The sequence below is a fragment of the Nelusetta ayraudi genome, unplaced genomic scaffold (genome assembly GCF_046127955.1).
Source record: "Nelusetta ayraudi isolate G7.1 ecotype Tasmania unplaced genomic scaffold, CSIRO-AGI_Nayr_v1 ptg000122l, whole genome shotgun sequence".
Classification (NCBI taxonomy): domain Eukaryota; kingdom Metazoa; phylum Chordata; class Actinopteri; order Tetraodontiformes; family Monacanthidae; genus Nelusetta; species Nelusetta ayraudi.
The window spans coordinates 804,452-818,386 of record NW_027466172.1 but is presented as its reverse complement, the minus strand read 5'-3'; the positions used below and the strand labels follow the sequence as shown (position 1 = coordinate 818,386).

At 44.6% G+C, this 13,935-nt stretch overlaps 1 protein-coding gene across 1 annotated transcript; it reads left to right on the top strand.

Annotated features, from left to right (window-relative positions):
- Positions 1-3,338: 3,338 nt before the first annotated feature.
- On the top strand, positions 3,339-12,827 carry spmip7 (sperm microtubule inner protein 7). The gene is made up of 9 exons (XM_076050081.1): positions 3,339-3,830; positions 4,964-5,040; positions 7,222-7,304; positions 7,697-7,835; positions 8,922-8,989; positions 9,087-9,128; positions 10,063-10,170; positions 10,450-10,542; positions 12,173-12,827. The coding sequence occupies exons 1-9, from the start codon at positions 3,410-3,412 to the stop codon at positions 12,315-12,317; spliced, it is 1,176 nt and encodes a 391-aa protein (XP_075906196.1). The 5' UTR covers positions 3,339-3,409; the 3' UTR covers positions 12,318-12,827.
- Positions 12,828-13,935: the final 1,108 nt, after the last annotated feature.

Here is a 13,935-nt window from a genome sequence, read left to right as displayed (position 1 = left end):
ACAAATGCAGGGCTGCTGCATGGTAACACTAGACCTAGCACCATGGGCAAAATGTGAGATTTGAATAATTTCTGAGACTGTGCTGGAGTCTCGAGGATGCTAGACAAGCTGACAAATAACACAAGCTTCGCTAACAAGGGCTGCAATGCTGTTAATGACTCCTCACTCCAAAAATACATTATTCCCATGTTATGCAAAGCGGGAGGGGCGGGGGGGGGGGGGGGGGGGGTGTAAACAAAGCAAAACACACCTTTATTATCTGATGAGCGATTTCCAAAGAAGCTCGCATCAGATCTGGCAAGTGTCATTTTAATGCTCCCGTCCTTTTTCAGCAGAACACAGTGTGGGAGTTGGCCGCTTCAACCACTCAGTTTTCACAATAACTCTAATTAGGGCTATTTTTAACACATCCTTTTCAACAGCTCTTGGGTGTTTACATTTGCTAATGACAGCCTGAGTAAAAAAAAAAAAGAAAAAAAAAAAGCATCTATCAGCAAGCATCACCATCATCACCACTGACACATTAACATGGATTCCTTTCCCAAGAAAAACGCCACGGCGCTTGCACTATTTATGCAGGGCACGGCCATGCTGTGCTCTGTGCGTATTTATTTGGCATATTTACATTTCCACATTACGTCTCAAACAACCCAAGGAAACAAATTAATAAGCACTGAGGCAAACAGTGCGTGCTGGGGCTGTTGGTTTTTTTTTTTGTTTTTTTTTGTTCTTTGCTCCGGTGAATATAAGACAACTCTTTCAGGAGGAGCGCTTGTACGAGATCACAGCCTTTCTTAAGCAAACAAACTGTGCGACTTTTACTTGCATAAATACAATTTACATAATTTTCATTAAGTTCACTCCAAAAACATCAATTACAGTTACATCCGTCACCTAAAACCAATCCAGGCCGGGGGAAAAAAGCTTGTTGTTCCTCCAGCATATGAAAAAATAAATGTGTTTGACAGGTGTCCTGGTTTTGTGTTTTGGGTCACCTTGATGTACTATAATTGTGTGTTTAGTGTCAAAATGCATCATCATAATATTGCAAAGGGGACTTGGACCCCCCCCCCCTCCCCTTCCACACCCCGCCATATTTGTGTCTGTCGCAGCGCAGCACGCACAGGCCCTCTACCGCAGGCTCTTTTCCTCCATCTAGTGGCAGCTTTACCAAGAGACAATTTATCTATTTTTCCTCTCTTTAGTTTTCTTGTCCGGAGGAAAAATAAAAACAGCTCCCACCTCATCAGAATAAATGAAGTAGCATTACTGAGGGAGGCCTCTGTGCCGAGCCCTCCAGCGAGGCCTGCGAATTCCCGGTCTTATTTATCACCGCACACTTTTTCCGATGGGGGAATTTACCAGCGATAACAACGGTCGCTGCTTCCGTTATCATTTCTATTGGACCAGCGTGGTGAATGTTCTGCCGTGACGGTTGGATCCCAGAGCCTGGGGCCTCTCTGTGTGTTGTTTGCATGTTCTTCTTGTTCACCCTGCCTGTGCGTGGGTTCTCTCCAAGTACTTCGGCTTCCAAAGGCAATGCACGCGAGGCGGACTGGGAACTCTAAATTGGCCGTAGGAGTGAGCGCAAAAGCGCGAATGCTTGTTAGTAAATTGGCTTCTTGTTCAGGGCGTAACCCCGGCCGCCCTCGCCCGTCGACAGCTGGATTAGCGCTCCAGCAACCACGGTGACCTCAGCAAAACGCAGGAGAAGCAGCAGTGAGAAAATGCACGGGCGTCTTTTGCGTTGCATGTTGCAAAACTATAGGAAAAATATCATTGATTGATTTTCCAATGAGGTGGAGTGCACTGACTGCCAGTGTTGGGGAGTAAAGAGTTACATGTAATTACTTCTCCTGGGTTCTTTTATCTCAGACGTAGATTTAGAAGGTTTTTATTTACCTGAGATGTTTTTGCTGTATTCTCCCGCCTTCATCTGAGTGTCACATGATGTTGGTGTGTGACTTGTCTTGTCAGCTGATGTTTCTTGAAGGCGTGACCCACCTGTCGGATTTGGCAGGTGGGTCACGCCCTCCGCTGGCCGTTCGCCCCCTCCAGGATGCTGCTCCAGGTGGGCGAGAGCATGAATGGATGCTCCCTCGTCCTCCCGTTTCCTGATATCTCTGGCCTCCCTGATGCTGCGCTGCACGCCAACATCATGTGACACCCTGATGAAGGTGGAAGAATATGCCGTAACATGTCAGGCAAATAAAAACCTTATAAATCTATGTCTGAGATAAAAAAAATAATAAAAAAAAGAACCCACTAGAAGCACTCGCAAGAAAAGACAGGATGAACTTAATTGGGAATTACATGTAACTTCAGTGTTACATGTAACTTGTTACGTAAATTATCTGTTTCCCTCCACAGACGAAAGTTTGATACTATTTCTGATGCTTTTGATGTTCCACTGGGGACAGCAACCCACCTGCTGCACGTTTTGACAGTTTCCAGATAGTTTATTAGTTTGCTCTGGCAGATGTTTGGAGGGCGTTAGTGCAGGTTAGCTCACTTGGAGCTAACCATAAAACTCTGGCGTACTCTGGGAATTGGATCTCCCCTCAGGCCCAGAACAGTGTTTCATCGATCCAGCTGGTGGCACTCAAAAGGCAGATTACTCGAAGTCAGGGACAGAAGGCTGGCAGGTCTACCGGGTGGGCGGACGGCAAAGGCAGGTCAGGAACAAACTGGGTCGGAGCTGTGAAAAGAGTGCTGGGGAGTCATGCATGCTACAGAGGACAAGCTGGTGTTTGCATGTACTGGGGTTGATTGCAGTGGCTGAGATGTAGGTGTGCTGATTTGCTGAGTGAGAGTCGGTGTGGTCTGTGTAGTGGAAAGGTACTGACAGGGAAGAGAGACACCTGATCTGATTGGTTCTCCTGTCAAGTTCGGAAATGCAGCACCCAGCGCCACTCGCCTGCCTGCTGGATTGCCTCTCTTTGTTTTGAGTGCTGCTGGAAGCTTAACACTGTTAGGTCTAAACAGCTGGGAACATTTACTCAATATTTAGAGGAGAAATCAAAATGTAATCAAATGTAATTAGTTACATTACTTTGATAAAGTAATCGAGATAGTTACACTGCTATTACACTTTCAATTAGGATAACTTGTAATTGTAACCAATTACATTCGTAAAGTAATCTTCCCAACGCTGCTGCTGCAGCAAAGTATTCAGATCCCCAGGGGGGGGGCATGTTCTCTGGTGGGGTAACCAGAGCGACACGCAGCCCGCGGGTCACGCCGTCTCTCCGCACATCTGTAATTCAATCCACGCAGCAAACGCAGACGGTCTCTGGGCAACCATCGCTCACTGCATCGTTACGACGGCTGACAGCAGATCTACGGTTTGCTCTGACAACCGCGCGAGCAGCCAGGCACGCACGCACTGCGGCTTTCTGCCGTGGCGATAATGACCGGAGTTTTGGATCGCTCCGGGCCGTTCTCCACAGAGCTACGGATCATCAGACGTTTGGACTGCGGGCAGTACAAGGCCGGCGCCGAGGACGGAGCAGGGCCGGGTTTCAGCGGCCGTGCGCGGCATTGCGCAGCTCTGGCTCCCTCTCGGGATGACGTACCTCTGCTGGATCCCTCCTGCAGCGGGCTGAGTGCAGGGGCCGAGGCGGCGCTGGGACTCAAAGGCCGAGCGAGATTCATCAGCTTCCATCACGTGGCCTCTGGCCTGCGGGTGCCTCCGGGGTTTAGAGAGAGGCTGCAGACGGTCTCCAACCCGCGCAGCGTCTGTGTGGACGTGAGCGAAGACAAAGCCTGGAACTCGAGAGTGATTTCAGATGCTGCGCTGAGAGCAAGAGCCGCTGGTGAAATATCAGGGGGTAATGTTTACATTTGCTCCACATGAGGCCGTGGTAATAACACGCAGGCGCGTCCGTGAAGCGCAGGGGTCGGTTGTTGCAATGGAGAAAAGTGTTTGCTCGAGGAAAGTCAAAATTGCCTACGAGAAGATTTGGTTTCGAAAAATGACACTTCGTGAAGGGCAACACGGTGATGCAGTGGTTAGCGCTGTTGCCTCAAAGCAAAAAAAGGTTGCATGTTCAATTCCCAGGCCTCGGGGCTTTCTGTGTGGATCTTGCATCTTCTCCCTGTAATGAGTTGCCGCATGAGTTTCGTTCCAGGTGCTCCGGCTTCCTCCCACGGCCTCAAAACGTGCATGTTTTGGTCGAACAACACGCAAGGCGAATTGGCAAAACTGCAAATTGTCCGTAGGTGTGCGTGAGTGTGAGTGCAAACAGTTGTCTTTCTTTATGGGCCTGCAATGAACTGGCGACGTGTCCAGAAAGGAAACCATGGAAAATAGCCATAGAAAATAAATGAAAGATTGACTTTTTGTTCAATCGAAACCTAGCGAGGCATTTCTTTCAATTTCGAGCATTTTATTTCATATATAGCGCAGCTCCTTGTTTGCCTTGCACCATATTCCCAGATATCATACTAATGCATTAATAATGAATGTCTTGATGTCCTGCTGGCATCTGCTGGCATCGGTGGTCTGTGTGGGTCAGGGCAGTGAACCGCTGCACCTGTCAGCACAAGTCAGTGGGAAACTAAAGTGCGCCAGCTCATCATCATTTCAGTTTGCTTCTGCGTCTCTCAGCAAAACCCTGAATAATAAAGCTGCTATTTGAAGTGCGGCGTGTGCGCCGCCGCCGCACCTGACGGGAACTTTAAGGCGGCGGGATTCATACAAAATTCACACAGAGTGAAGAAAAGCCAGTGAGGGAGAGGGGGCAGCTGGAGCTGGAACTGGAAAGGCTGAGTTTTGCCTCCCCTCCAGCCTCCACCATCTCCGCCCACCCTCCTCCACCGCCTCCCAACACCTGCCCGAGAGAATAATCTGGCCTTGAGAGCTCCTATTACTGTGAAAGGATGCACGGTAACAGTTGCCTGCGTCCGAGAGATTTTGTGGTTGTTCCATCATCCTGAGGTTTTTATCTCGCCCCATTTAAAGGTCCACCACATTCACCAAGGAGATCCACCTCGGCTAGCCGGTGCCGTGTTTTCCAAGAGGAAGCCAGCGGACCTCAGGTGGGATACGACCAGATTGATTTTTTTTTTTTTTGTTAATTCCCGAACGGAAATCATTGAACAAACACTTACGTTTTCATTTCCCTCCTTCCTCCTTTCGGTTTTCGTCTTGTGTGCAGACTCATTGATTTACTACCACGCTGACACAGAACACATTTGGCTGGGGTTGCATTACGCAACCCGTCTGCCATTAGACATATTATGCTTCCGCCTGCTGCGTGAATCATTTTTGCGTTGTGGCAAAACATTAAATGCCAACGATTTATCCATTAGCACGTATCCCAGTTCAGGTCTCAGCACACATGTCAATGCATCACATGATTAGCCCACTGAAGCGCTCACTGCAGGACGTGATATATTGCTATTATTGTTATCGCTTTCTTTTCCTGTCTGCTAATCCAAGCGATCCTAATTATCTTGATCTATGTTTGTGTGGATTGCTGGAAGCTCCTCAGTGCTCGAGTGCAGTGAAGAGCTGCAGGTTTTGTGTGTGGAGGCTGCGCGAGCAGAGCGAGACTTGATGGGTGCATGAAGGCCGCTTCTCGGCACCGCAATAAATGCCAGACTGTTTGATGGCTCATTCGTATTCACTTGAGCAAGCGTATTGAGGTCTTTTGTAGTTACATAACATTTCATCTCATAAGCAGACCAGGCGGTTATTGGATTAATGAAATCAGAGTTTTACTCGAAAGCCTGGAGTACTCAAAGGATTTATCTTTTTGGTTTTATTGCTTTTTTTCTTGCACAGAATTTGTTGAGCGACGAGACAAAGGCAAATAAACGGCTGCACATTCAAGGATAACTCGAACCATATTTGTCCCTTTCAGACATGTCCATCATCTTCCATTCCAGATGTATTTACTGTCATTCCAGAAACATGATGCACATGACGAGGGGCACCAAACAGTTTCCGAGGTCCAGTTTTGTCGGCATTTGTATAACTGAGGTGAAAACTAGGTAATAACATAGAAACTACAGAGAGACCAACTCTCTTGCACATACTGGGTGTATTACGTGAAACTATCAGTATGCAAATGCACATGCAGTATAAAGGGGGGAAATTATGGCATATCAAGTGCCAAGTGACGTAAATGGCCAGTGAAATAGACAGTGAGTGCAGATAGCACATCGTTGTTATGAAACAGCGCAGGATGGGTGGGGTCCCTCGTGAAGCTCACAGCCCTGGGTCCCTCAGTGCGGATGTCACTGAAGCAGGCCTGTCATTTGGCTTTCGTATGCAATTTCAGAATGTACCTAAAATTCACAGTAACTGTTGCAGGTTACAAGTGAATTTTATATGACCTTCTCTAAACTATGGAATACGTCTTAACTGTTCACAAAAATTACAAAAAGCACAAACGCAGTTGTTCTGTTCACAAATCTACGACTGAATGTCCTGTTAAATGCCAGTTTTGAATTTGAACAGGACTCCTTATCATGCTGTTCACATAACACCTAACAGAAAGGTCACATTTTCATGGTCCATTTCAGTGTTTCCTGTTTTTTTTTTTTTTTTTAGTCTTGTCTGCTCTTTCATTTTCTGCACTTTTACTTCCTGTTGTTATTTCCTTGCCTTTTTCGTTGCCTCAGGACTTTCACCAGTGTCTTGTTGTCAGTCCTGCCTTTGGTTTTTCTCACTTGTGTTCCCCTGCCCTCTTGTATAAATAGTGTTTGTCTGTTTCCTCATGGTTGTTTGTTTCGTCTTATTCATCGCCTTTGATTTGCACGCATCATTATCACTACTTATTATTATCATTACTTACCAAGCAACCGCAGCATTGGCCTTGGTCAATGAAGTCATGGAAGATGTGAATTAGCGTCTGGCTGAAATGGTGGTGGAGTGATTAGTGGCACTTGCGGTGACAAGAATCCCGTGGATTCAGTTCTCATTTGCCAGGGCCTCTCTGTGTGGAGTTTGCATTATCTCCCTGTGAGCTGATGGGTTCAGTCCAGGTACTCTAACTTCCTCCCACAACTTCCTCCCACAGTCCAGGCATCACCCACGTACGTCCACCATCACTGGACAGCTGCTTCAGACTCTGCACGCTGGGTCCTGGATAAGCAGTGATTTAAAAAAGACCTCTCCCGTCTCTACTGTTCCACCGTGCAGCTGCTCCCTCTGAACATGAAATCCTCACTAATAAACAGTCAATAATCATAAGAGTCTCTGTTTGTTTTCAGGTGGCACTCCATCATGATCCAGGACTGCTGATGGAAAGCTCGGCAGCAGCTCGCCACTTCAGATACACTTCCGCAACACAGAGGTCAGAAAACGGAGACCTTCGGTTTTCCAACGTCAATCATCATGAAAGCCGTTCAATGGCCACATCGTTAATTAGACACACAAACACACACGCACGCGCCGCCGAGTTGCTTTGAGGGTTGCAGAGTGGTTTGATTTTGTGCTCGAGTGATGTCATTAGAGAACAGTGGGTCCCCTCGTTGTTTTAATTGCTGCTCAATGAAAAGACGGCGATGATCTGCAGCCTCGCTTTTGCCTCAGGGAGGGATTTGCTCCCCAAGTATGAACACAGCTCTTGTGTACACAAGGCAACTGTTTACTAAATTAAAGTGAGAAACTTCTGGGAATTATTATTTTAATCAATTACACTCTGGGCACTGGATTGAGACGTTTGGGTCTCCTGAATGTGCGCAGGGCTTACGAGGAAGTGTGCTGGGATTCAAAGCTACCCCGCCGCTTGAGAGCACCAGAAACAAGTCTGGGGAAAGTGGCCGACCCTGTGAGCGAGCGTCCCTCGCGGAGGCGTTGCGCCGGTCGACCTCAGCTGTGGCAGGTGAGCCATGAAGGACGTACGGTGAGAAAAAATAAATATATATCAAGGCCAAGGCTGATGCTTGGATGAGTTTTTATTACAGCTGTGGACCCGGAGGTTCACGCGTGCTGCTTACCGACGGAAATAAACCTGTCGCAGCAGATGGATGCTCGCTCAGAAGTGAGCTGGGCAGCGGTTCAGCCAGTGGCACTCAGGATTTGCAGCTATGCTGTTCATTTTGTTGCCACTCCTTTTATTTATCGGTAGAACAGTGAGCACAGACCTCCAGTGCAGGACAAAAAACAAATGCGTCAAAGATGCCGTGGCGCACCAAGACAGTCTTTAAAAAATTACTCTGGGCTGGAAAGGGGAAGGCTGGAATCACACACACACACACACACACACACACACACACACACACACACACACACACACACACACACACACACACACACACACACACTGCAGATTGTAAGTAGGAGCATGACCTTTTTTGCATGAAGGTTACAGTTATGGTACCATAGCACTTCATTATATTTCTGCTTCTCTTGTTTGCTTACAGAAACAGAACTGTTTTTGTTTGACATAAACAACAGATTCAAAGTGTAATGAAGCAGACCTCAGAAGGAAAATGTTATGCACCCAACTTGTCAATAAAGCTACAACAAAATTCAAACATCAACACATATTGCTACTTCCAGGCACAGTTAAAAACACATTCCCAGACAAAAGGTTCGCTGCCCAGTTTATCTAATGATCTTAATTGATCCCCATTTAGAAAGAAAACATCAATATTTTAGCAAAGGGCCAGTAACAAGTATAGGATCTGTACAGATGTGTCGTTTTAAGAGCCTTAACGCTATCATCCATGCTTACTTTATACATATATATGATATATTTTTAAAATGCCATGCCAAACACAATGTTGATTGATGTTAAAGGTCTTGGATTACTCAAACCTACTCTCACTACTACTGCTTATCTACTATTGCTAATCTGCGCCACGCTCTCAGGGTACAGCGTGACAAGGCTGCTCGTGGGTTTTCCTTTAAAAAAAAAGGTCCTTCATCAATTCTGTTTAGGCCCGTTGTTCATTTCCCTTTCCAGTCTACAGGAGCCGAGTGGGACAGACGGCAGCTGCGACGGAGGTACGATGCCAGGAAACCCGTTTCATTGTAAGTTTGCAAAATGAAAGACTCGGATCAGACAGCAGGCGTGTTCAAGAAAATAAGTGGCGATAACTCAAAGCTGCTTTGCACCTCCTCTGTCCAGCTGCAGTGGATGCCCGAGGGCAGGTCAGATCCCTCTGTACACGTGAGTACGTCACGACTGACAGCTCCCCATAGAGGTGACACAGAGGTAAAGCACACAGTGTCAAACCAAACTAATTTCTGTGTGTCGCACACGTGTGACTCCATACAGTCAGATTGCTGAGACAGCAGCTATTCTGAGGGGGCTTTAATGTTTAAAAGGCTGCAGGAGGTCGGCTTTGTAAGATGTTGTCCTGTCCGGAGGATTTTCACAGAACAATGTGCTGAAGACGAAAATAGCACCGCAGCAAAATTATAAACCATTGTTGACTGGAACTAAATCTTTTTTTAAAAGTACACAGGGTTAAGGAACAGCTTCCTGTTTCAGTAGTTCTCTACATGCTTCCTATAAATAATTATAGAAAATGGGAATTGACAGACAAATTGCCTCACCAAAGCTATTCTTAAAAGCTAGAGGTCCGGGGTCTGATTGAGGCCAGTGCGGATATTCTACGGGAAGGTTATCTGGTTAAACATTGATCAGTGCATTTTTAGCAGTGATCCCTCAAAAGGCAAATGGATCATTAGTGACTTCAGTTTAGTGACATCATTGTGCTTTACTGAAATTCAAATCTGCCACTTAGTGTCACTTACAGTTGCCACAACTTCTATGCATCATCTGTAAATTTACCATTGTAAAAATGTTCAATTGTAATTGTCTTTCCTCTTTGGCAACTTATTCAGATGTTTAATCGTGTATTTGCCATTTTCTTAGAAACATACATTTAGTTAAAATCGGGCAATAAAGGCACACACATTCAATATATGCACGTTTGTCATCATAAAATATGTAAGAATACTTTGGAAAACATTCCTAGAAAAACATCCAGTAATCTGATGCTCTGGATCTAATGTTTGCTTGTCAGAAAATAGGATGTACAGTAAATAAAACCAAGCATGAGCTCTGTAAGCGAGTGTTGCTACTACTGACCTTGCAGAGGAACTATTGGATCCAAAAACATGGAAAACATTGACAACAAGGATGAAGAGTTCATCCCACTGACTGTGAAGAGGAGTGTCACACCTGCCTACACATCCACCGCACGGTATGAGGCTGTGCAAAACTGACACCTGCACATTTTCATCCTGGGATCATATTTGCTTTACTGTGAACCATCAGGGCTGGAAATTGACTTCAATTTAATGATTGTCACATAAAAATATTCTTATTTCTCTCTCCTCCGCCTGTACAATCACTCTACACTCCAATCACCTGGGCTTAAACTTCACTCATATCAATTATTATTCCAATAATTTCAGGAATGCCATGAGAATAAGATACAAAAATGACTGGGATTACAGCAATATTCTCTCATTTGTGCTAGTCGGACCAACATTCGTGGATACAGAGGCGAGGCTGTCCTCACTTCTGCTGCTGGTGCTCCAGCCTCTGTCAGCAGCCCTGCACAATTCTCAGGGTGAGCATCCTTAACGCGCTTTGAAAAAACAGCACCATCTCCATAAAAATGCTGCTAAAAGTAGAACTATTAAAAAAAAATATATATATATATATATATATTACATTTATTAAATGCATTATGTCTTCGTCAGTTCTCCTGATTTGACTGAACATAATGTTGCTGCTTGAACTGAATTTGGGTTTGTGCTGAAGTGATAACTGCTGAGCGTCCACTAGAGGTCAGGCCAATACCTTGAAATGGCTTCGCGCCTCACGTCTTTGTTCCTTCATACAGATGTTAGAGGTTTTATAAGACACTGGTTACAGAGGTCATACTTAAAACTAATCCTCATAAATGTATTTGTTAAAAATAATAATAATAATAATAAAAAGAAAGATTCTTCTGACCGTTTTCATCCATTATCTATTTTTAGAAGGCACTTTTTAAAAAGACGAAATACGTTTTTCTTTTTCTTTTTCCTTTTTTATAATGTAATGTAACAAAACCTTCATTGAAACACAACTGTCTCCCTAGACAAGAACAATCTATTGAAACTGTCCGCCTTGACTACATCAGGATATGCAGCTCATCGCAGACATCACATTTACTGTGTGATCACTCATTCAAAATTTGCCCCCGTCCATGGAAACATCCAGGTCTTCTCAAGGCGTGACATCTATGGAACAATAAGAAACTAGGCTTCACCACTCAACTGATGAAAACGAGCTGTGGTGCTCAGAGTCTGATGTTGCATAAATTTGAGCTTCGGGCTGTTTTCTCCTGCTAAACGTGCATCATGATTTGTATTTGGGTGAGTGCGCCAGTGATGCACTCATTACTGGTCAGCCGGTGCAGTAATTAGAAATGTTAAACACAGTTTGTAAACACGGCAATGTCTTTCCTGATGACAGACAGGGAGCACGTTGGAAGCCTGGAAAACTGGAACCACCGGAGTGCACAAAATAGTGGGCCTTTTATTCTGAAGAGATTTAGATAAGAATTTTAGTTTAAGACATTAATAGTGTTTGGAAATACATTTCAAAAAATGCAAATTTATTGTATTTGTTTTTAATTATACTACAAAATACATTTGGTTAAATCTGGAAGAAAAAAACCCCAACTATTTCCATTTGCATGTTTGTGAATCAGTTCTGCGGAAGCGCTCTTCCTCCGCTCTGGAAGCACTCTGTCTGTTAAGAAGGTCGAAACCTGTTTCCTAGTTGGGCCCCAGTTGAGCGAACTTTACCGGCTTTTGGAGCAGGCATCTCCAGATGGCTGAATCCAGAGCAGCTCGTGGTAATGGTGGTTTTTCACAACCCAGATCCATTTTCCTGGTGCCCGACAGCCTCTGCGATCTGTTTCCTCTGCTGATTAGGCAGGCCTCCCATATTTTTTCCCCAAACCCGCCCCCAGAAAAGACAAGCACTTGGATTGATTAACTGTCTGCTGCAACGGTCAGACCTTCTCAGGATCCCCACCCGCCCTCCCCTTGTCAGTGACACAAGGATCTGAGTTGTGTTAACTTAGATTTTAGGAGCTTAACTTATATTTAACGCACTTTAAAAATAAAAAAAATAAAAAAAAACAACAACAACAACAACAACAAAAAACGATTTCCAAATGCTTGTAATTTATGGTATTCTCACAGGTTGACCAACAAAGTACGGAGCCCAGCTTTTGGCCACGCGGCACCCTTGTCGCGTATGGTGACCCTGATGACCCCCCTCAACCCCTTCCTGTTGAGACCTTCACTTCCTGCCCCACGCACAACAAGCCCACGGTGCAGGCTGTAGACAAAGCGGAGAGAGAAAGTTTCAAAGGTTTTCTTTTTTTTCTTTTTTTCTTTTCTTTTCTTTTCTTTTTTTTCCACGGCATCCAATCTGTTTGTATGAATACGTCTATAATGATGTGATGTCAGTGACTGATTCGGACTGAGTTTGGAGAATAATGAGATGCCCCATTATCATAATTTCCCTGATTTAGTTGAGTGGTTTTCTAACTCTGGGTAGTGAGCGCTTGCATTGTCCTTTTAAACATTCCCTCTCTCACTGGCGTACTCACCCTCATTGACTCACTCACTCAAACTGTGTGCGTGTGTGTGTGTGTGTGTGTGTGTGTGTGTGTGTGTGTGTGTGTGTGTGTGTGTGTGTGTGTGTGTGTGTGTGAGTGTGAGTGTGTGTGGGCCCCACATTCTGATTTTGATATAAAACGGCACAAACTGCACCACAGAAAAATGGAAATGCAAAAAAAGAGTCCACAGCAAAACTATATTTTCTATGAAGAGTAAGAAAGACCCATGCTAACAATAGTAGATTCAATATTCAATATTAATAATACATAGATAGAATATTTTGCAATCAGCCTAATTTTCTCTCATCTTTCTTGATAAGTTGAGTCTGTTCTCTGTGAAAGCATCAGTTGAAGGTGGTAGTTCTGTGAAGATGTGACCGTAGTGCAAATCAACATTATTAGGTGCCTGCCAGCTGAAGCTCTGTGCCTGTGGTTAGCGCAGCTTGCGCTTCAACAGGAAATAGGGATGAGCTGGTTTTCCTGTTTCTCTTCTTATATTTTGTGTATGTTAGTACATCACACGGATTGTTTCTCCTGCTCGCTTGCTGATTTCGCGAGGAGACGAGTTTGTGTTGGTGTGTTTCACTAAAATACTAGAATGTGTATCACACTTTGACTACACTGCAACACATGCAAAAGGGGCTTGTTTGTTTCCATACTGAACTTTCTAAGACTGGCTCAGATAAAAAAAAAAAAAACATTTTCAGAGAAGAAAGAAGAGCATGACAATACCAGATCTACTGTGTATTTCCAGTTAGGGGAAGAAAAAAACCCAAAAAACAACAACAAAAAACTGCAGGCAACATCTTCCTGTAGCTTCCTTTACTTTTGAAGTGTGCCCCTGGCAAAAGCAATCACAGTACATGGGAATAAAGTCAGATTTGATGTTTGACTTAACTCATACATACTTCCCATACTTAGCCTATGTTTTGTTGCCAGCAGACATCAATCAAGGCGTTCACCCACTTTCTACAGCCTGAAATTGTTAAAAACAAAAAAACAAACAAATAAACAACCAAAAATTTCACAAACTGAATGATGCATAAAGATATCCGAGTTACAAAACCCATCATTGAGAGGAATCCCTCTTGGTGGACCAAGGGACATGGCTTCCAACAATTTGCAGCTGTTCTATCTCTTTTTGTTTCTTTTTTATTGTTGTGATTCCTCAGTTTCAGTGTGCACGTTTTATATGTGGTGGATTTTTTTCTTCTTCTATTTACTCTCAACCTGCTTGCCAGTCAAAAGGGTGCACTTCTCTTGGCCATTCCATCTCTCTGCTTGTGACTGCTCAACATTATCAATGTGAGTGGGCGGAGGGGGGATTACATCATTTACATG